The 19469-nt window shown below is 33.6% G+C and overlaps 1 protein-coding gene across 7 annotated transcripts in view; it reads right to left on the minus strand.

The window, feature by feature from the left end:
• The window catches only part of Cnksr2 (connector enhancer of kinase suppressor of Ras 2), a 207692-nt gene that overhangs the window by 151914 nt on the left and 36309 nt on the right, over window positions 1-19469 (minus strand). For all 7 annotated transcript variants that reach the window (XM_075958276.1, XM_075958275.1, XM_075958274.1 and 4 more), the window contains exon 4: window positions 19233-19320. In XM_075958276.1, the coding sequence (XP_075814391.1) occupies window positions 19233-19320 (88 nt within the window). The remainder of the gene's footprint in view (window positions 1-19232; window positions 19321-19469) is intronic.

Genomic DNA, 19469 nt, shown 5'->3' on the forward strand with positions numbered 1-19469 from the left:
AGAATTTATATTCACCCCCTCAGCTACTTCCCTTACTGCCCTCTCCATCCTTCTATTCCTTCCTTTACAATTTTGAGATTACTTCTTTTGCTTTTTTACTGTTTTGCCAGCAAGTGTAGTTTGTTGCCCAGCTTGTCTTGGGATTGTGACTGGTTCTGTTGTGTGAGCAGCCTACCAGAAGTCATATTATTACAATGTTCTTGACCCTCCCTCTCCCAACAGCCATCAATGGTTACTAATCCCTCAGCTGCCGGTGGGCTTACATATTCACCTTCATGCCCTCTATGTTGGGATTTTGTCTGGCTGGATCTTGCACAGTTTTTCTGCATATTATCCACCATTTTGAACAGCTCAATTATCACAGTCTTGCTTGTATTCCTGTAATCATTACTTTAAGAAAGAGACAGCTTAGCTATTTTACTTATAAGGGCCAGTTATTCTCAGAATTTCTTAATATTTTCATCTGCTTATATGGGATTATAAATGGTAACAGAGAAAAGAATACAAAAAGAATGGAAGTGTGTGGATGGGCATAACCGTAGTAGACAGCCCTCACAGCTTCACAGACAAGAAATACAGAAATAATGTAGGTAAGCAATTCACACAACTAGACAGCTACTTGGCAATAAAACTGTAACTATAAAAATGTCTTTCAGTGTAGTTAATTACTGAATATTTTTGCTATTATGCTTAATGCCTCTATCTTCTACAATAAGCCACACTCTATAATAAAAGGAAAAACAATGAATTTCCTTTTGAATAGACAACCATAATTAGTAGATTAAAAAATAATGGGAATGTTTATACTTACCTCACAGAGTTGTCATGAGTATCACAATAATAACAACTCTGTTGTCTATGAACATCAAGTGACATGGAACTGTTTTGTAAATTACAGAACATGTGAATGTTAACAGTTATTACCCGTAGACTGAAATGGAAGCAAATGAAACTAGATAATCCCTAATGTTCTTTTCTACTTAACAAACGGCCCATTTCTGTGATTTTTTTTATCTTTGTTGAACTCACCTACAATCATCCTTCTGTTGCACATAGTGATACAATGTATCCATATATTTGAAGATTTTTTTGTTTGTTTGTTTTTGGTATTTCAACACAGGCTTTCTCTGCAGCTTTGGAGCCTGTCTTGGAACTAGCTCTTGTAGACCAGGCTGCCCACAAACTCACAGAGATCCATCTGCTTCTGCCTCCCAAGTGCTGGGATTAAAGGCGTGCGCTAACACCGCTCAGCCACATATGAAGAGTATAATTCCTTTCGCAACATATTATCTGTTTAGGTGGTTACAATACACTGATCAATAATACTGTGGTATACTAAGGTAGGATATTTAACAAACATATAACTGTCTCTTAGTTAACAAAGCAGTAATGAAATGCTTTACTTTTGCCATATTTCCCTATCACTAAATTCTTACAAACATAATGAAGGATTAGATTAAGCCAAGCATTACTACGAATTCTAAAGAAATAAATGCACAGATTATTCAAAAGATAAAAAGCTGAAATAAAATTCATCAAATAAAATTCCAAATAGGAAAAATACAATACAATAAAAAACTTACATACATATAATTAAAAATGGAGGTCACAAAACCAGCAAGTGGAACTGCATCAATCTAAAAAAGTTTCTGCATAACAAAATAAATTATCAACAAAACACTGAAATAGAAGCACATCTAAATCTCTAGGTTCCATCCTCAGAACTCCCAGAAGAAATTAAAAATGGAATAGGAAAAAGAAAATATTTTAAAAATATATATCCATAATGAATTGTTAACTAAAATATATAAAGAACTTGCATGTCAAATGAATAAAACAGAAAAATCAAATAATCCAATGAAAATTGAGCAAAAGACCTGACTAGACATTTTTCCAAAATAGAGAGAAATGGTCACTATCACTAATTCTTGGGGAGGTTTAAAGTCAGAATGAGGTATTATCTTCCTACTGTTATGATGACAATTATCAAAATGTCAAAAATCCTATCAAGAATGTTGAGAAATGGAATCTCTTGATTATTTTTCATGGGAATATAAATTAGTATAATAATTTTGAAAAATGAGTTTACTCTTAAAATTAAAATTAGAATTTCCATATTAACCAGTAATCCAATCTCTGTACATATGTCCAAAGGAAATAAAATCACTATCTCAGAGAGTTATCTGCACTGCTTTGTTCATTGTCATATTAGTCACAGTTACAAGACACAGGGAAATAGCTAAGAATCTAAGCAATAGAGGAGACGGTACTTAACGGCCTTGCCTTGTAATCAGATTGATGACTACCTCAATTGTCATCATAGAACCTTCATCCAGTAACTGATGGAAGCAGATGCAGAGATCCACAGCTAAGTACTGGGCCGAGCTCTTGGAGTCCAGTCATAAAAGTAGAAGAGCGATATTATGAGCAAAGGGGCCAAGACCATGATGGAGAAACCCACAGGACAGCTGACCTGAGCAAGTGGGGGAGCTCACTCACTCCAGACTTATGCTGGGGAACCTGCATAAGACCCAACTAGGCCTTCTGAATGTGGATAGCAGTTGTGTGGCTTGGGAATTTTGTGAGGCCAGTAGCAATGGAACCAGTATTTCTCCCTAGTGCATGACCTGACTCTTTAGAGCCTATTCCCTATGGAAGGATGCCTTGCTCAGCCTAGATACAGGTGGGAGAGCCTTGGTCCTGCTTCAAGTGATGTGACAGACTTTGTTGACTCCCCATGGGACGCCTTACCCTCTCTGAGGAGTGAATAGGGTTGGGGTGGGTAGAAGGTTTGGGGAACGGATGGACTGGAGGGAGAGAGAACTGTAATTAATATGTGAAATAAGATTTTTTAAAAAATAAAATAAGACAAAATTTCAAGATGTCAATATGAAGTGCTGGACAATGTGTATTTGCTAGTTATATTATTCTCTACTTCTAACTGCCATTTAATGTTTTTCAAAGTTATAAAACAAAATAGGAATATAGCATTAACCATACTTTCCAAGATAGTACATGGAGACAGTACTGAAAGGGCAAGGACACATAAACTAATATGGACATTTCAAAGAGAGCACTAGAAATGGTAGTTCACATGAACTCTAATACTGGTTGTCTTTTGAAATGGATAGTTACAGGCTATTAATTAATATAAAATATAAAAATTAATTACACAAATACAGTTCTGAAATCTTTTCAGGCAATGGATCCCACAAAGAAATAATCATGCTGTGATAGGAAGGCTGAAAAAAATCATCTATCAATGAATATGGTTAATTCTTCCATATCTTGTATGATAGTACTTTGTAATAGTCTATCCCATTTCACTCCTATAAGACCATAGAAAATGAAGTTCAAGTCAGCTGTAACCATTTTAGTTTTTTTTAAAATTTATTTATTTATTAAAGATTTCTGTCTCTTCCCCGCCACCGCCTCCCATTTCCCTCCCCTCCCCCAATTAAGTCCCCCCCCAGCCCGAAAAGCAATCAGGGTTCCCTGTCCTGTGGGAAGTCCAAGGAACCCCCACCTCCATCCAGGTCTAGTAAGTTGAGCATCCAAACTGCCTAGGCTCCCACAAAGCCAATGCGTGCAGTAGGATCAGAAACCCATTGCCATTGTTCTTGACTCAGCAGTAAAAAACAAGGGCTTCTTGAATTTTGCATGCAAATGGATGGAAATAGAAAACACTATCCTGAGTGAGGTAAGCCAGACCCAAAAAGAGCAACATGGGATGTACTCACTCATATTTGGTTTCTAGCCATAAACCAAGGACATTGAGCCTATAATTAGTGATACTAGAGAAGCTAAATAAGGAGAACCCAAAGAAAAACATATAGGCATCCTCCTGAATATTAACCTTCAGCAGGTGATGAAAGGAGACAGAGACAGAGACCCACATTGGAGCACCGGACTGAAATCTCAAGGTCCAAATCAGGAGCAGAAGGAGAGAGAGCATGAGCAAGGAACTCAGGACCGCAAGGGGTGCACCCACACACTGAGACAATGGGGATGTTCTACTGGGAACTCACCAAGGCCAGCTGGCCTGGGTCTGGAAAAGCCTGGGATAAAACTGGACTCTCTGAACATAGCGGACAATGAGGACTACTGAGAACTCTAGTTTTTCAGTTGAAAATAAAAGACTAATGTTTCAATAGTGAGGTGGGTGGATAAGTGAAACCTTTAACATATGAAGATTATGGGGTACAGAGAAAAAGCATGTCGATTATTTAAAAAGTTATTTAGATCCCTAAAAATTCCTAATGATTTCAAATTTCCAAGATTTAATAGAAAGCCACCAATGACTAGAAAGTTAATTATATTGAGACCATAATTTCTGTAACTTTAATATCACTTTAGTCAGTCTGAGGAAGCAGTAAATTAATTTCCATCATGAACTATGCTTTTCATGTTGTATGTGTTGAGTCAGTTATTAATCTTTGCAATTAAACTTTCAATACTTTCAAAAAGGAACCTTATAAACAACTGCCTTGTAACTTTAATTTCTTTAGGGGCCGCATAGATTCTATGAGGTTAACTCACCTTATAAATATTTCATCACACTGACTCTCAATGTTCAATTTCTATAATAAATGTTTTACAGATGAGGTATAAAATGTGACTTTCAAAAAAATCATACGAAAATAAAATACGTAATTGAAAAACTCATAGTATATTTAGTTTCTTCACACTTCTATTTTGTACAAAAAGGATTGAGTTTCACAGATTTAAAAACATTCTGAATGTGAATTTAAGCTTAACTTTAATGTGCAAGATCTCAGAAGATATTTATAATAAAAATAATTGAGACCTTCTATCATGGAAGTTTTCTCTTGCATAAAAGATATCAAGAAGTGTGCATTCATACAATGAAGGTAACATTTCTTTGTAATGCAAAGCTTTTTAGCTTCTAGATGTTCAATTTATTTATAAAGACCATCTAACATATCCCAAGGAAAAGAAAACCTGTATGATATCTGTGAGGGAAATTTTCCCTTGTGACAATTTTAATTAAATAGCACAAGAAAAAATAAACACCATACACTATCCTAAATAAAGATATACATTAAATATTACTTCCTCAAGATTTTCTACCTGATTGCAAGAAAACTGTTGTCACAATTTATTCAAATAAATTCCTACTATTAGAATTAAAAAACTCATTAACTCATATATCTTTTATCTACTTAAATTGTATTTTTCCTGGGCAAAGTAAAATCATTTCTTTTTAGTAAATGTAGTATTTTAAATTTCTTAGGTATTTGATTAATATTTTAGATTTATGACAATAGAGATAATACCTAAATACTAATAAATTTAAACAGTAGTAGAAGCCCAAGTTTTAGGCTTAATTTGATAAGCCTTCTAAGGAAATATTTGACACACCAGATGTACATTTAAGGTTTCTAAATACTAGCATTGAATGATCATAAGCTAGAATCTGATACTTTGGAAAAATTCAACAAGCCATTTATTCTCTCTCAACAGATGACATTTAAACATTTCTGAACAGGCACTGCCTTCTTAATAGGAGAAGTAAACTTTTTAGACTGACTAAGTTCCGTCATAGACACGAAATATGTTGTGGGCAATAAATTGTGAGTTGATGAACTATGTCTTATTTCCATATGAAAAAAAACCACAGTTTACTATGTTCTATCGTACCTGTCATAATGACCAGGAGTATTCTAGAGAATACTACCCTTTCACAGTTGGCCCTGAAGTGAAGAAATGATACAGGAGATCTAGCAACCAGGGTGGATGTAGATTGTGAGCACCAGTGTAGAAACCACTAACATTTTCAGGCTGCTACCGCAGCATAATATCTCTGATCTTGAGTAATATAGTCCCCAGATACAAGGGGAAAACAAGATAGATATGCATCTGAGTATATGACAAATGTAGCTTAATATAAAAACTATGCCATTCATTTTCTAAGGCATCTTTTCAAGAAATATGGGTGCAATTTTTCTCAGAGGTCCTATGTTGAACTTCACACTGTAACACATAATCAGTCTCAGGTTACTACCACCTTCATCTAGGTCTACTCCTTTGTCATTTTGTGTTCATTAACACTTTAATCTCATTTTTATGTTTGATTCAAGCTCTCTTTTTCTAATTACTTAATTCTGATCAGTTATTCAGGCTGATACCATTAAGTATAATTTCAGTCCACTATTTTACTTCTTATGGCCTAAATACACCTGAATTCGCTATTTGATGTTGGCTGTCATTAAACCCCACCTAAAGTAGTGTTATTAAAAATCACATCTTCATTTCTTATATCAGTATGAAAAATATGTTATGCAAACCATGTAAAGACTAATATGAAATTGATCCAGGGACAGTCTGATAAATAACAAATGATTAAAATATAAGTAGTGCTCCTTGGCTATCTAGCTAGTTCCTACCCTTGTCTGTTGATAACACATCAGAGTAGCACTGGTCCTCCTTTAATTACAAGAGCATAATAAAATATCTGATGCTACTCTTGGCCTTAATATGTGCAACTCTTTGTAGTGGACAGCAGTGAATGCAGAGACTAATGGATGCTCTAGGTTCTGAGATAAGGGTTGTTTGAATGTTTATCCCTAAACAGTACAACTATATCATCCCACCTACTGATCAGGAAGCATTCTGGAAGGAAGGACTGAAAGAATGTAACAGATGGAAGATGGGGAAAAGGCCTGTGAAATACTATCTTCCAGTCATGACACAGCCCATGCAATCATGATTTTATATCAGCAGCACTTGCCTGCATTGGACCTACAAAAAACTGGGTCTATCAACAGTCAATCATGGATTGGAGTGTGTCTCACTGGGCCCTAATCCTATCTTGTAAATGACTGGCTAAGGATGGGCTCGGGGGAAGGGAACAAACTGTCTACAGTTACGTACCCACTGATGAGCCTAGATGTTCTTATAGGTAGTTCCAGATTCATGATAACATAGATGATGCTAAGTATACCCAACAAGTTACAAAATAAAACAAAAAGACATGAATAGCGAAAAGAGACTTCGAAGGAGGAAAGAGAGGTAAAATGGGGATTGTGGGGAAGGCTCTCAGAGAGGGTGAAAGTAATCAATGCATTATATGTATTTATGAAGCTGTCACACAATGAATTTAATACAAGTTATAGTAAAATAACACACTCAATGTTCAAAAGACCATGTCTAATCCTTTTTTTTTTCATGTCTAATCCTTTTAACATATTATTGACTGCTGAGAGAAATTGTGAAGGGCGCGTGCATGTGTGCGTGTGTGTACGCGGGCGTGTGTGCGTACACGGGCGTGTGTGTGTGTGTGTGTATTTGAAACAGGGTCTCATAATGTAGCTTTGGCTAGTATTGTACTTCATTGGGTAGACAATAGCCTTGGGCTTGCAGTGATTGTCTTGCCTTTACTTTCCAGGTGCTGAGATTACAGATGTGTGCCATAATACCTGGCAAATGAGTCACTTTTAGTTATGAATTCTAAACTCTTTTGGGCTTTCAGCTGATCAGGCTCTGAGCTGATAATCCTTATGGATAACTGAGTCTTAGTATCCACACTTCTCAATACTTCAGCTTTCAATAAAGCCTGCATAATTTGCATGTTTAAAATGCTTCATCCACAGTAATATTGGACCAACATTTGGTAAACACTGTTCTTGGCATATATATCTTCTTCCCACCTCACGTTCGTTCACTGCCAAGGTGTAAATAGAGCACAGTGATCATCTCAATTTGTTCTATATTAGAATTATTTGTGACATCATTTAATAAATATTAATGTCAAGTCCCATTATACAGTGGGACTTAATTTAATAGGTCTTGGGTGGTGGCCAACCACGAATACTTACAAAAGCTATTTGATTCTAGGATGAAGCTTAACTTGAGGAGTAATGAACACCTTGATTAAAGCCCTGAATAATGTCACTTATGTCACATCCCTAACTTTGAATTTAGTCACCTATAAAATTGACAGTAATCACATGTAAAAGTATTATGTGTGTAATTCTAGCATTTGCAATTTTCGGGAAGGAAAATTATGAATTTTAGGGCAACATGGGCTAGCTACTGAGACCCTGTTTCAAAAAAATAAGATAATGATATTCGATCTATCTTCTTAACTTGGCTTCTGGGAAAAACGTAATAATGTTGTAAAAACACCATGCTAAATTCAAGAAAGAAATGTCATAGCCTATAAATCCTTTTCTTCCTAGTGACTGAGAAAATATGTAGAATAAGATTTTCTCAGGAGATAGGATGCGAGTGAGGGGTTAAAAAGAGTAGGGAAAGTACCTGAGCGGAGATTTCATTCCCTGTACAAAGTACAGAAATTGAACATTTATGTTTGAAGTTTACATGAAAAGAAAAGGAGCATGCACTGAGATAGTGAGCTGAGGAGAGAAACAGAAAACAGTAAGGCATGACAAAGGAAATCAATAGTTGTGGTGTTGATAGGTCCTGAGAAGCATCCCAAAAGACATTTTAAAAGCATTTGGGGAAAATCTGCACAGCACTCAATAGTAGATACATATGTAAACCAGAACCAATAAAGAGTTAGCTATAGAAGAATCAAAACCTATAAAGATATCTTTTTGATACTTTGCTCTCCCATCTAGTTTTTTTAAACACATACTATCTGTAGCATTGCATTATTCAGGGACATTATATTTCATATTTAAAGCTCACATTTCCAACTTTAATATGATATGAAAACTGTTGTTTTTAAGCTACAAATGATTCTAAGTGACACTAAAAAATTTGGAGAGGAAAGAAGTAGATTGGATTATAATGGGACAAAAAATTCCCTATCTTCAAATCAAGTATTTTCCTTGAACTTCTAGTCTTCTTCACAATAATTCCTATCTTGTTCATTTCCTCAAATCACTATGGTGCTGGTATTGTAAGCATTTTGTTAACCCTTGTCCCTAAAGGTACAAAGACTAAGGGGAAAAGGAATAGGAATAAGTCATGTTAGAATATGTGCAGCTAATTTATATGTGCCATAATCACAATATAAATGGATTATAAAATTAGTATTTTCTGGTTAGTTCTCTTTTAGGTCATTTTTAGTATCAGAGTAGTTAATAAATCTAACTTAGAATTTCTTTAACCTTCTTTTGGTGAATTTCTAGGGGGAAACATAAGCATTTTTTCAGCAAACATTTATGTGCCAAGTAATAGATATGCTGAGGCCGTCTGCTTTCACCAAATCTGTCATCAAAAAAACTTTTAGAAATGTATTGCTATTACTTTTAGCATGAAATTTCACAGAGTAGTTACCATATATTGCAAATGGTAGCACACCAGGGAATATCGTCCAAGGCTTATTTTATTCCCTATGAGGGTCAAGATCTATTAACATACTTTTCTACATCTGTTTCCTTACACCTAACATTTTGCACTGTTTCTTTCACATAACATAGGCATAATGGTAAAATCTAATTCTTAGGATTTTTTGTAGAAAATTATAAAAGCTTTTGAAAGTTGATTATATAATAAAATATGTGATAAAAAGTTCATGGGTTGAATGAAAATGAAAAATGTAATAAGCAAAAGTATTTGGAGAAAATGATATAGTGTATCATAAACTATATAACTTAGTAGATATGCTTTGGTATATACTTAAATATGTGTATATACTCAAATGTCCATGATCAGGAGAGTAAACTCATTAGTGAATATGAGCAGAATACAATATTATATTCAGTGAAATTAACTACAGCTATAAATCAAACAAAATTTAGAACATACCAAGTGAAAAAAGCGAGATGCTTGGTAATAATACTTTTCTATAGCTCAAAGACATGCATCATTAAATGTGGTTAATAAAGTATGATATATGACTCTTTAAAGACAAAAAAAATGACAAAACAAGAGATGGCAGGCAGATAAGATGCAGGAGAAACTCAATAATTAAAACATTATTTAGCACTTCAACTATTAGATTTATAAGATAGATTTATGTACTATTTATTATTACGTTCTATAGAAAACATGCTGCATATATTCTTTTGCACATATGGAATATTATACAACATTACTATAATATAGTAAATAAAGCAGATATTTGAGAAACAGTCCATTGTCAATTCCCATCTAGTGCAGTATAAACAATCTATTGTTTTTGGTACAGATATTGCTGTAGTCTACATATTTAAAAGTGTTTTGGCAGGATGACTTTGAGAAACTTCTAGCAAGCAATAATTTATTCACTCGTTCTTTCATCCTGAGCCTTAGGAAAATAAACAGCTCTTAATGATTATTTAAGATCATGAAACTTTCTTATGCATGTGTACTTTTATCTGATTATAACATTCTAATTACACACAGGTCTTTGGAAAGCATACAGTTGTACATATATTTAACATAATATCAACCTTGCAAATTCCACTTTTATATGTGTATCCAGATAAAATCTTCAAGTTATTTGACTACTGTCTCTAATATTTCTATTATCTGATTTTTGATCTATTATATTAGGATAAGCTAGGAAATCTGAAAATATTTCCTGCTTCTGAATTATTAAAGTAGTTGAAGAACACTTAAAGGATAAGCTATAGGTGAAATGAATTAAAGATATTAGTTTAAATATGAGAGAAAAATAGAATCAACTGTTATACCATCTTCACTGGGTATGCTGAATTAATATAATTCATACTGGTTAAAAAATTATATATAAGCCTTGCCCTGGTTTTTGGTCTGAAATGCTCTAGTTTCAATCCCAAAAGCCCCGATTCAATTTTCGGGTCACCTAGAATGTCTGATTCAAGAAGGTTTAAGCACTAACCCTGAGCATGCAGTAAAAGTATTTAAAGCTGTGTTTGAAATGACTACAAGACTACTCTGGCTCAACTTTTCATGCCTTAACCCTGCATGATCTAAAGAGTAAGTATTCTGCTCATTCACACACAATTGAGGGCACCATTCTGCATCTCTACATAAATATAACTCAAGTTTGCTTTTACTATCAACTTTAAAAGACATATTTTGTATGATTATTATACACTGACCACTAAAATGGACATGTTTTGAGTTGTACATGTTCACATGTAGGTGATTTATAAATGTTAAGTGTGAGTGGAAAGTTCATATATGACCAACATTAATTTCTGTATTATATTTAAATATGAATGGTAAGATATGTTCCAGAATACAAATTATATAAATGTGTATTAAAATATAAAATGTCCTGAATAAAACCAAAATATATTTTATTTAATGTTTTTGAGATATGGTCTCACTCTGTAGCTTTGATTGTCTTGGAACCTACTATGTAGAACAAGCTGGCCCAGAAATCAGAGATTCACCTGCCTCTGATGGCATTAAAGGCATGTGATATTATACTCAGCTTCCAAATTATTTTTTAAATCACACATTTCAGAAAAGTTTTTTATTCTATGACCATTCAACAGCAAAATGAAGCAGAGTATCAGTCTTCAGAGCTTGTTCTGAACAAGAAGCTAGCTTAGTTTTGTTTCCAAAGTCTCTTGCTAATAATTCTAACAGCCATTTATTAAGATATTATCAATGTTCAAATGTTCACCTAAAACCCTGCAATAATCTAACAAGATAGTTAAAGGTAAACATTTACAGGTAAATAATAACAGACCTCTGAAGCAATTTATCTAAGCGTACACCACTTTTTGAAAAGCATATTCAGTACAAAAAACTCAGATCTTATTTCATGTCAAATTCTACCACAGTATTTTAGGATAAAATATGGGAGTAAGTTAGAGAGAGTGTTCCTGAAGAAAGTAAAGGAATTGACATTCATATACATAGAATATGATAAAGTAGACTGACAGCCATTATTAATAAAAGTTTCCTTGAATAATCATTAAAAATTTAAAATCAATTCTAGGTTACATTTTTAAATAAATTCTACAATATTTTCCAACTGTTTATAAATTGTATGCTCTACAAATATAAATCACAAATTCTATTTTACTGCCATAAAATGTTATAATTTTCTTAAAAGTGTTTAGCTTGAGTAACTAAAATCTCAAAACTAAATAGATAAAAGTAGTTAAATTTTAGTGGAAATATTTAAGAGATTAAAATTTTACTTTCAAAATCATAATTGTAGAATAGTTAATATTTAATTTAATTTATATAAAAGGTATTATAACGTTAAAATGTCTAAAAGCACAAGTACATAATTTAAGAGAGATTGCTCAGCAAAATAAACCATTTTTCAGTATGGCTATTTAAAGTATATCAACAAAATAATACCTTTTTTTTTTCTTAAATATGTATTTATAATGAAGCAACATAACTATTCCATGTAAAAATGGAACAAAGAAAAAAAAAGCTCAGAAAAAACAATTTCAAGTAAAGGTATCTTTCCAAAAAATAAAATTTAAAAGGAAGTTTTCACTCTGAACTCTGAAATATGGGAACAGGGAAGAAGTTATCCTAACCAAGGGAGCCATTTTAGGGTTGGCTAGAGTCTTGGCTCTAGAGGGGTTCCCAGGTGTCCAAGATTTCCCCAACTAGTTCCTTGGGCAGCAGAGGAGAGAGAGCCTGAAATGGCCCTATCCTATAGCAGTACTGACGAATATCTTGCATATCACCATAGATCCTTCATCTGGTGAGGGATGGAGCTAGAGACAGAGACCCACATTGGAGCACTGGACTGAGCTCCCAAGGTCCAGATGAAGAGCAGGACAGAGAACATGAGCAAGGAAGTCAGGATCGCGAGGGATGCGCCCACCCACTGAGACAGCGGAGCTGATCTATTGGGAGCTCACCAAGGCCAGCTGGACTGGGACTGAAAATGCATGGGATCAAACCGGACTCTCTGAACATGGCGGACAATGAGGGCTGCTGAGAAGCCAAGGACAATGACACTGAATTTTGATCCTACTGCATGTACTGGCTTTGTGGGAACCTAGTCTGTTTGGATGCTCACCTTCCTAGACCTGGATGGAGTGGGGAGGACCTTGGACTTCCCTCAGGGCAGGAAACCCTGACTGCTCTTAGGGGAGCGGGAGGGAAATGGGAGGAGGTGGAAATTTTTAATAAATAAAATTAATTAATTAAAAAATGAATTTAACAATTGAAAATCTGATTTAAAAATGTTTTACAACACTCCAAACTATTCTCTCAGCATATAATTCTAACATAAGTGTAAATTTTGGCCAACTAAACTAACTAATGGTTTTTGTATATTTGGTTTTAAAATAAAAATGTTTTACTGCCTCTTAGCAGTCTCTGGTTACATTCTTCTTGGTTTTCACTTGATGTCTCTTGGCCATTTTAACTCCTATTTATTTTGATCCTTCTAATAACTTTGAGATAGATGTGATAACTTCTGTTTACAAGTTTTAAAAACCATGAAATGAATTTTTCAGTGTGAACTGATCTTCAGCAGAGCTGGGTTACATCTCTCCTAACTTCCTTCATCCTTGTCCCTTATTCCAAGGAGTCTCAACCTCATCAAAGCTTTACCTTTCAAAGTGACACTTTACTGCTCAATTCTTAATTAGTGACAGTCTCAGTTTTTGTCTGAAGTAGAGAATATTAAAATGGTACAGTAGAATTATCTTAGGTTATGCTAATATTCACAAAGACAGGCATCATGGCAATTATTTCATGCTGACAAGAAATGCGTGGGTACTTGTCTCTTTTTTTTTTATTCAGTTGCTGACAGTGTTCTAAAAAAATTTTCAGTTCTTTGTGAGAATTCTTTCCAGTTAAGATTTTAAAACAAGTTTCCCCATTTTTTCTTGTGTTGTTATAATGAATTTTATGTAGGGAACAAAAGTGTTAGGGGAAAATACCCTTATAACTTCAAAAAAATCTCAACCTATCAAAACACAGAATAAGTAAAGATGATATAGATTAAATTAGACCAAGTAAATTCTTCCAAATGGAGATTTTAAAAAGAGATTTAAAGGGCTTTTCCTCTCTAATTTTAACATTATTCAAAATAGAAGTGCCCGACGTCATTAAGAACTTTGCACTTACTTCATTGGACCACCCCTTTGTGTTAAGAGAGGGACAAAAACAATTTATGACAGTTTATTTTTAGATATTGATCATCTCATCTTGCTGCAAAGGGAATAAAAATAATTAAAGTGGTGTAAAATAATCATTTTAAGCACAGCACATTTTAAAGCATAAAACTGTTCACGTGAGATTTCCCAAAATCCTGGTAATAAACGCATGCCCTAGATATATTTTAAAGTCTATACCTTACTTATTCAACTTGTCCTTTTAAGTGGTAGCTGAACTTTAATTTCTATATTTAGTTATTTCATATAATCCAAATAAATCTTTGGTTACTACACACACACACACACACACACACACACAATTTGTTGGAGGGTAACTATATGTAATTTATTTTAAAATATAATTTTAGTATTTGGTTATGATAGGTTCCCTTGTCAAACTTTAACATTCCTTCAGTGTGGAAAAAAGTCTTTCTTTTCTGGATAATTTAAATTCACTTTTTGGAAATTTGGAAAAAATAGAAAAGTAAAGTCTGCCTATAGATTCACTATCCAGAACCAAACAGTTAACTATTTTATTTCACAATTTTTATCTATCAGTCCTCATTCCTTTTGGTACTTATGAGCAGAAACATAACACAGAGCTCAGAAATTAGATCGTATCATCTACAGCCAAAAAAAAAACAGTGCAGTAATTCAGAGATAATTTCTGACTACAAATACCCAAAATTCCTAAAAGATACATTTTGTTAGCATTAGGTATCTGCATAATGTTTCAGAACATATTTTTTTGCTAGCCTGTAATATAATTATGAGAATAATCACTTCTTATTTATTTTTACTTTCATAGCACTGAGGTAGTATGTAGTGCCATATGCAGAAAACAAGTGCTCGGTCACTAAGCTGTGTCAGCAGTTCAGATAATCATGTTTTAACTATTTAAGAGAGATTTAAAGTGATGGATATCATTGAGGTTTTTAAAATATGAATAACAGAAACAGAAAGGAAGCTTTCTCACATGAGAGTTAATAAAAAAGTAACACAATTCTTCCTTTTTTTCCTTCCTTCCTTCATTTTTCTTTCTTTGCAAAAGACAAAGGAACTCATGGCAAGGACAGAGGATAATTCTGCTCATTCAATTATTTTTCACCAGCATTATATATGAACTAAGACACTGTTTTTGTCTTCAAGGAGTTTATCATCTAATGACAGTAAGATGATTGCTCTTCAAGGCTATGACTGTCCCAGAAGGTATGTGATGCTCTGCACAGAATGATGAGGAACTTTACCTCTGCTCATACAACGGTGGATCAAAAAACATGCATCAAAAACGGGATAAAAGAGAATACGACAAATAACTAGTCTAATCTTTTACAGAAAAAGGTAAACAATTGGATGTGTGAGAAAGTAAAAGACCAATAGCAAGGTGTTACACTTAATTTCAACAATAGCAGGAAACACATTACAATAAATATTCAATACTAAGAGAAGACACAGACACTTGTGGGAAATCAGAAAAGCTTCATGAACTAATTATCATTTCTCAAAGTCCTTAAAGTATAGGACATAATTTTAATCAGGCAGAGATGAAATATATAGGGTATATTGTACAGAGGTATCATAAGATGAACAGCCAAACTAAGATCTGTTTTACTAAAGATAATTTATCTGTATGAGTTAGAGTTAATATACCTGGGAGTTCTTGAAGATAAAACCAGAGTTATGCTGAAATAGAATGTTAGCTCCTTTGAATCCCAAAGGAACAAGTTAGCAATGTATTTGTAAACAGAAAAATGGGCTTTGATTTGTAATGACTAATTCAAAAGTGATAAGGTCTATATTTATAGACAGATTAAAAAAGGTTGTCACGACATTATTTACTAAGAGGAATTCGCATTTAATGTTTCCTTTAAGGAACAACAGAACTAGGTATAAATTAGAAATATGGAAAAGCAAGGAATAAACCAACAATGTAAGATTTTGTTCTAAAGATGACACATCAAACATAGTATGTGATGGGAAAATGAAAATGAGGTAGAAGTAGTTATGATAAATGACATGAGCTACTGAACTGTAAAATATAGAAGCTGGTGATATATGAGCAAAATGTCCTAAGAGGGCACACCATTATCTTTTAAACAGAGTATCCAGTGGGTGGAGGGTACAAAAAGTCCTTCTGTGTTCCAAGTACATTTGAAGTAGTTTAGCAATTTTATGTTTGGTCAAGACAATGTGTACTTAAAGTTCAGCCTGTAAAAGAATCTCTAGTCTACTTAACGTTTTCTGACCTCTAAGTAGCAAAACTTAAACCCATTACTACCTTATAATAAGATGCTCAAGGATAATCTGGAGATAAAGAGCAAAGCTACTGAAAAGACCTATTGCAAATACTAACAAGTCTTTGAGGGCAAATGATAGGATGGGGGATGTTTTATGTAAAGTAACTATCAATAGCAGACATTCATGCAATCAGGAGAAAAGCAAGAAATCAATGAATCACAGAATGTGTGAGCTAGCCATATCTGACATGCACTGCATTTCCATCACTGCATATCTCTGCAGAAAAATGGCAATTCACTAAAAATTATTTCCATATTCTTCTCAAAGTAATAGGTGAAGGTTAAGAACAAAGGTGTGCTGTATAATCTGTGAATTCTAAACATAGAAAACTATTTTTACCTTACTTTATATATAACTTTTGTTTAAAATCCCTTCATGTACTGCCTTCTCATTAAAAAACAATATTGATATATGTGAGTTAAGCAATGATTACTTGATGATCTCCAAGGTCATCAAGCACTGCAGTCTCGGTTTACAAAAACATCGAAGTGTTAGCCCACTACTCAATAAATACCAACCTTCATTTCACAAATATACTTGAAAGTATTTTCAATGTTGAAATAATAAAAATAGCAATAAGTATTAACTCCTTTAGTATAAAAATTAAAAATAAAAACAAACAATAAATTTAATTTTAATTTCACAGTATTACAATTGTCATGTAAAAGCAAAAAAGATTGATTAAATAACAGATAATTTAATTACCACAAATTTTTACCAAGTAACAGTAAAGTAATAATGTATTTTATTATTATGTGCACATACACAGTGCCAAAAAAACAAAGACATAGAGATAAAGTAACACTCTAGAAAGAACATTTTTAAGAAATGTTTTTGATTTTTTTTTGTTCTTGTAAATCATCATTTGTTTTTATTGGTTGCCTGCTTGCATTCTAAAGAGAAAGAAAGGGCCTGGAGTTGGTGTGTTGAGAGATGAGAGGATCGGGAAGGAGTTAGGGAAGGGAAACCATGATCAGAGTATATTGTATGAAAAAAATTCCAATAAAATATAAAAATAAATGTTTCTGATAAGCCATAACCACAGGAGTCATTAGCTGTAAGTTATGTTATTGCTATTAGCTCTGTTCCCAAGAGCAATGCATGACAATCAAAACCACCTAGAAAACCTTGCAGAAATGCAAGATCTTGGGCCTTACCTATAATAATACATTTGAAGTGAGGCCCAAGCATTTCCGTTTCTAACATTTTTTCATGCTATCAAAACAGCAGTTGGTCACACTGGACTCCACTGCTCTGGAACACAGATCAATAGCAATGGCTGAAATTTGGCTAATTTTTATGAAACAATTTTTAATGGATTCTAAACACATTCATGTATTTATACCTTCTACTTTTTTGCCTTAAAATAAGAGAGATTATTGTGACAAATACAATCTAGCCTATAAAGTCTTAAATATCTACTACTTTGATATGGCCCTTCAGAAAAATATTTCCTAATGTGTACTTTCAATATACTATGCTTTTCTATTTTCTAGTTGAAATTTTTAAAAAGTTATTTATCATTATCAAATATGAAGGGACACAGATTATTGGAGTACTTATAAGCTAATAAAATGTTTCCCATCACCCTTTTCCTCCTACTGGATTGCCTCATTCAGACTTGATGAGACTTTGTTCCTAGAGCATCCTGTTATATCATGTTCAGTTGATATCCCTGGGAGGCCTGCTCTTTTCTGAAGGGAAATGGAGGAGCAGTGGATCTGGAGAAGAGGGCAGGTGGAAGGGAAATGGGAGGAGTGATGGAGGGGAGCTGCATTCAGAATATATTGTATGAGAAAAGAATAAAGAAAAACGAAAATTAATAAAATGCCAAAAAATGTTTCCCATCATTTGACTAATGAAAGCTTTTCATTTCCATCATATCAATCTGATAAGTGTCTGATGTATATCATGATGAGGCATCACAATGTTACTAACTAGACCCTAAATGAAAATAATGAGAACATAAAATATGAGATAAATAATGCAAAAATAACTACATGATAGAAAAGTATATTGAAGCTAGTAAGTCTATATTAATAAAATTCCCTATTTTGAGGAATTATAAACAATATAGCAATCTGAGAACTATGGCTGACAATCAAGGATAGGTGGCACAAGAATAAAGTAAATCACAATTTCACTAGCTTATCCAATAATTTTTTGCATCATTATACATTATTCCCATTCTCCCAGTCCCTGCATTACTGCATAATGGTATCCTGAGAAAGAAGCAGCGGCGATAGGATGCCACAAGAGTTATGGAGAGTTGTAGCTCTAAACAGCAATCCTCCTAGATGGATTTTACTTAAAAAATTATCGTAGCTCTACTAGTAAATTTACTTCAGTCTCTGACATTTCTCATTGTTTTATAAAAGAATGGACTCAAACATTTATACTAGTTGTTGGACTCTTGAAGGCATTTGATCTTGGAATCTCCCGCTTCATTTTTACTGAAAAATTTGCTCAGGCAATTAGATCACTACTAAAAGGCTCTTAGGTATATTTATTTATGTGTACACACAAAGTGAAACTGTATCTTAGAGCAAAAATCGGACTCTGTTGAATAGAGTGATTTCATTCTGCGAAAGTGACACAGTTTAGACATTCCATTGACGATGAAACTGACAGACAGGATCTTATAATAATGAAGTTAGGAATTCCAATTCATTTTTATATCTTCTGAGAAACAAAACTTATGATACATGCATACTTTTCGAATAAATAATTTGCTTTTTAAGAATTATTTGCTCACTAGGCAGTGGTGGCACATGCCTTTAATCCAAGGATTTGTGAGTTCAAGGCCAGCCTGGTCTAGAGAGTGAGTTTTAGGACAGGTTCCAAAGCTACACAGAAAAACTCTATCTTGAAAAACTAAAAAAATTATTTACTCATTTATGAAATATATAATAGCTAGTAATTTAACCAAAGGAAACTGTCAGTCAATACCTGTTGCACGATTGTTGTTAGTTCCAAGCAGAGCTGTATGACGTTATTTCTTGTGACTGAATAGTCTGTCACAGCAGCAAATGGTGACCTACAAAGGTAAAACAAAGACTGTGATTATTCAGAGCAGCTTTTGAAGACCACCAAAATGAAATGGTATAAAATATGATTTTGAATAATAATGAAATAAATTGTTCTAAAGCTTACATAGTGAGAAAACACAATATCTGGGACTCGTTT

This window comes from Microtus pennsylvanicus, chromosome X (genome assembly GCF_037038515.1).
Source record: "Microtus pennsylvanicus isolate mMicPen1 chromosome X, mMicPen1.hap1, whole genome shotgun sequence".
NCBI classification, from domain to species: domain Eukaryota; kingdom Metazoa; phylum Chordata; class Mammalia; order Rodentia; family Cricetidae; genus Microtus; species Microtus pennsylvanicus.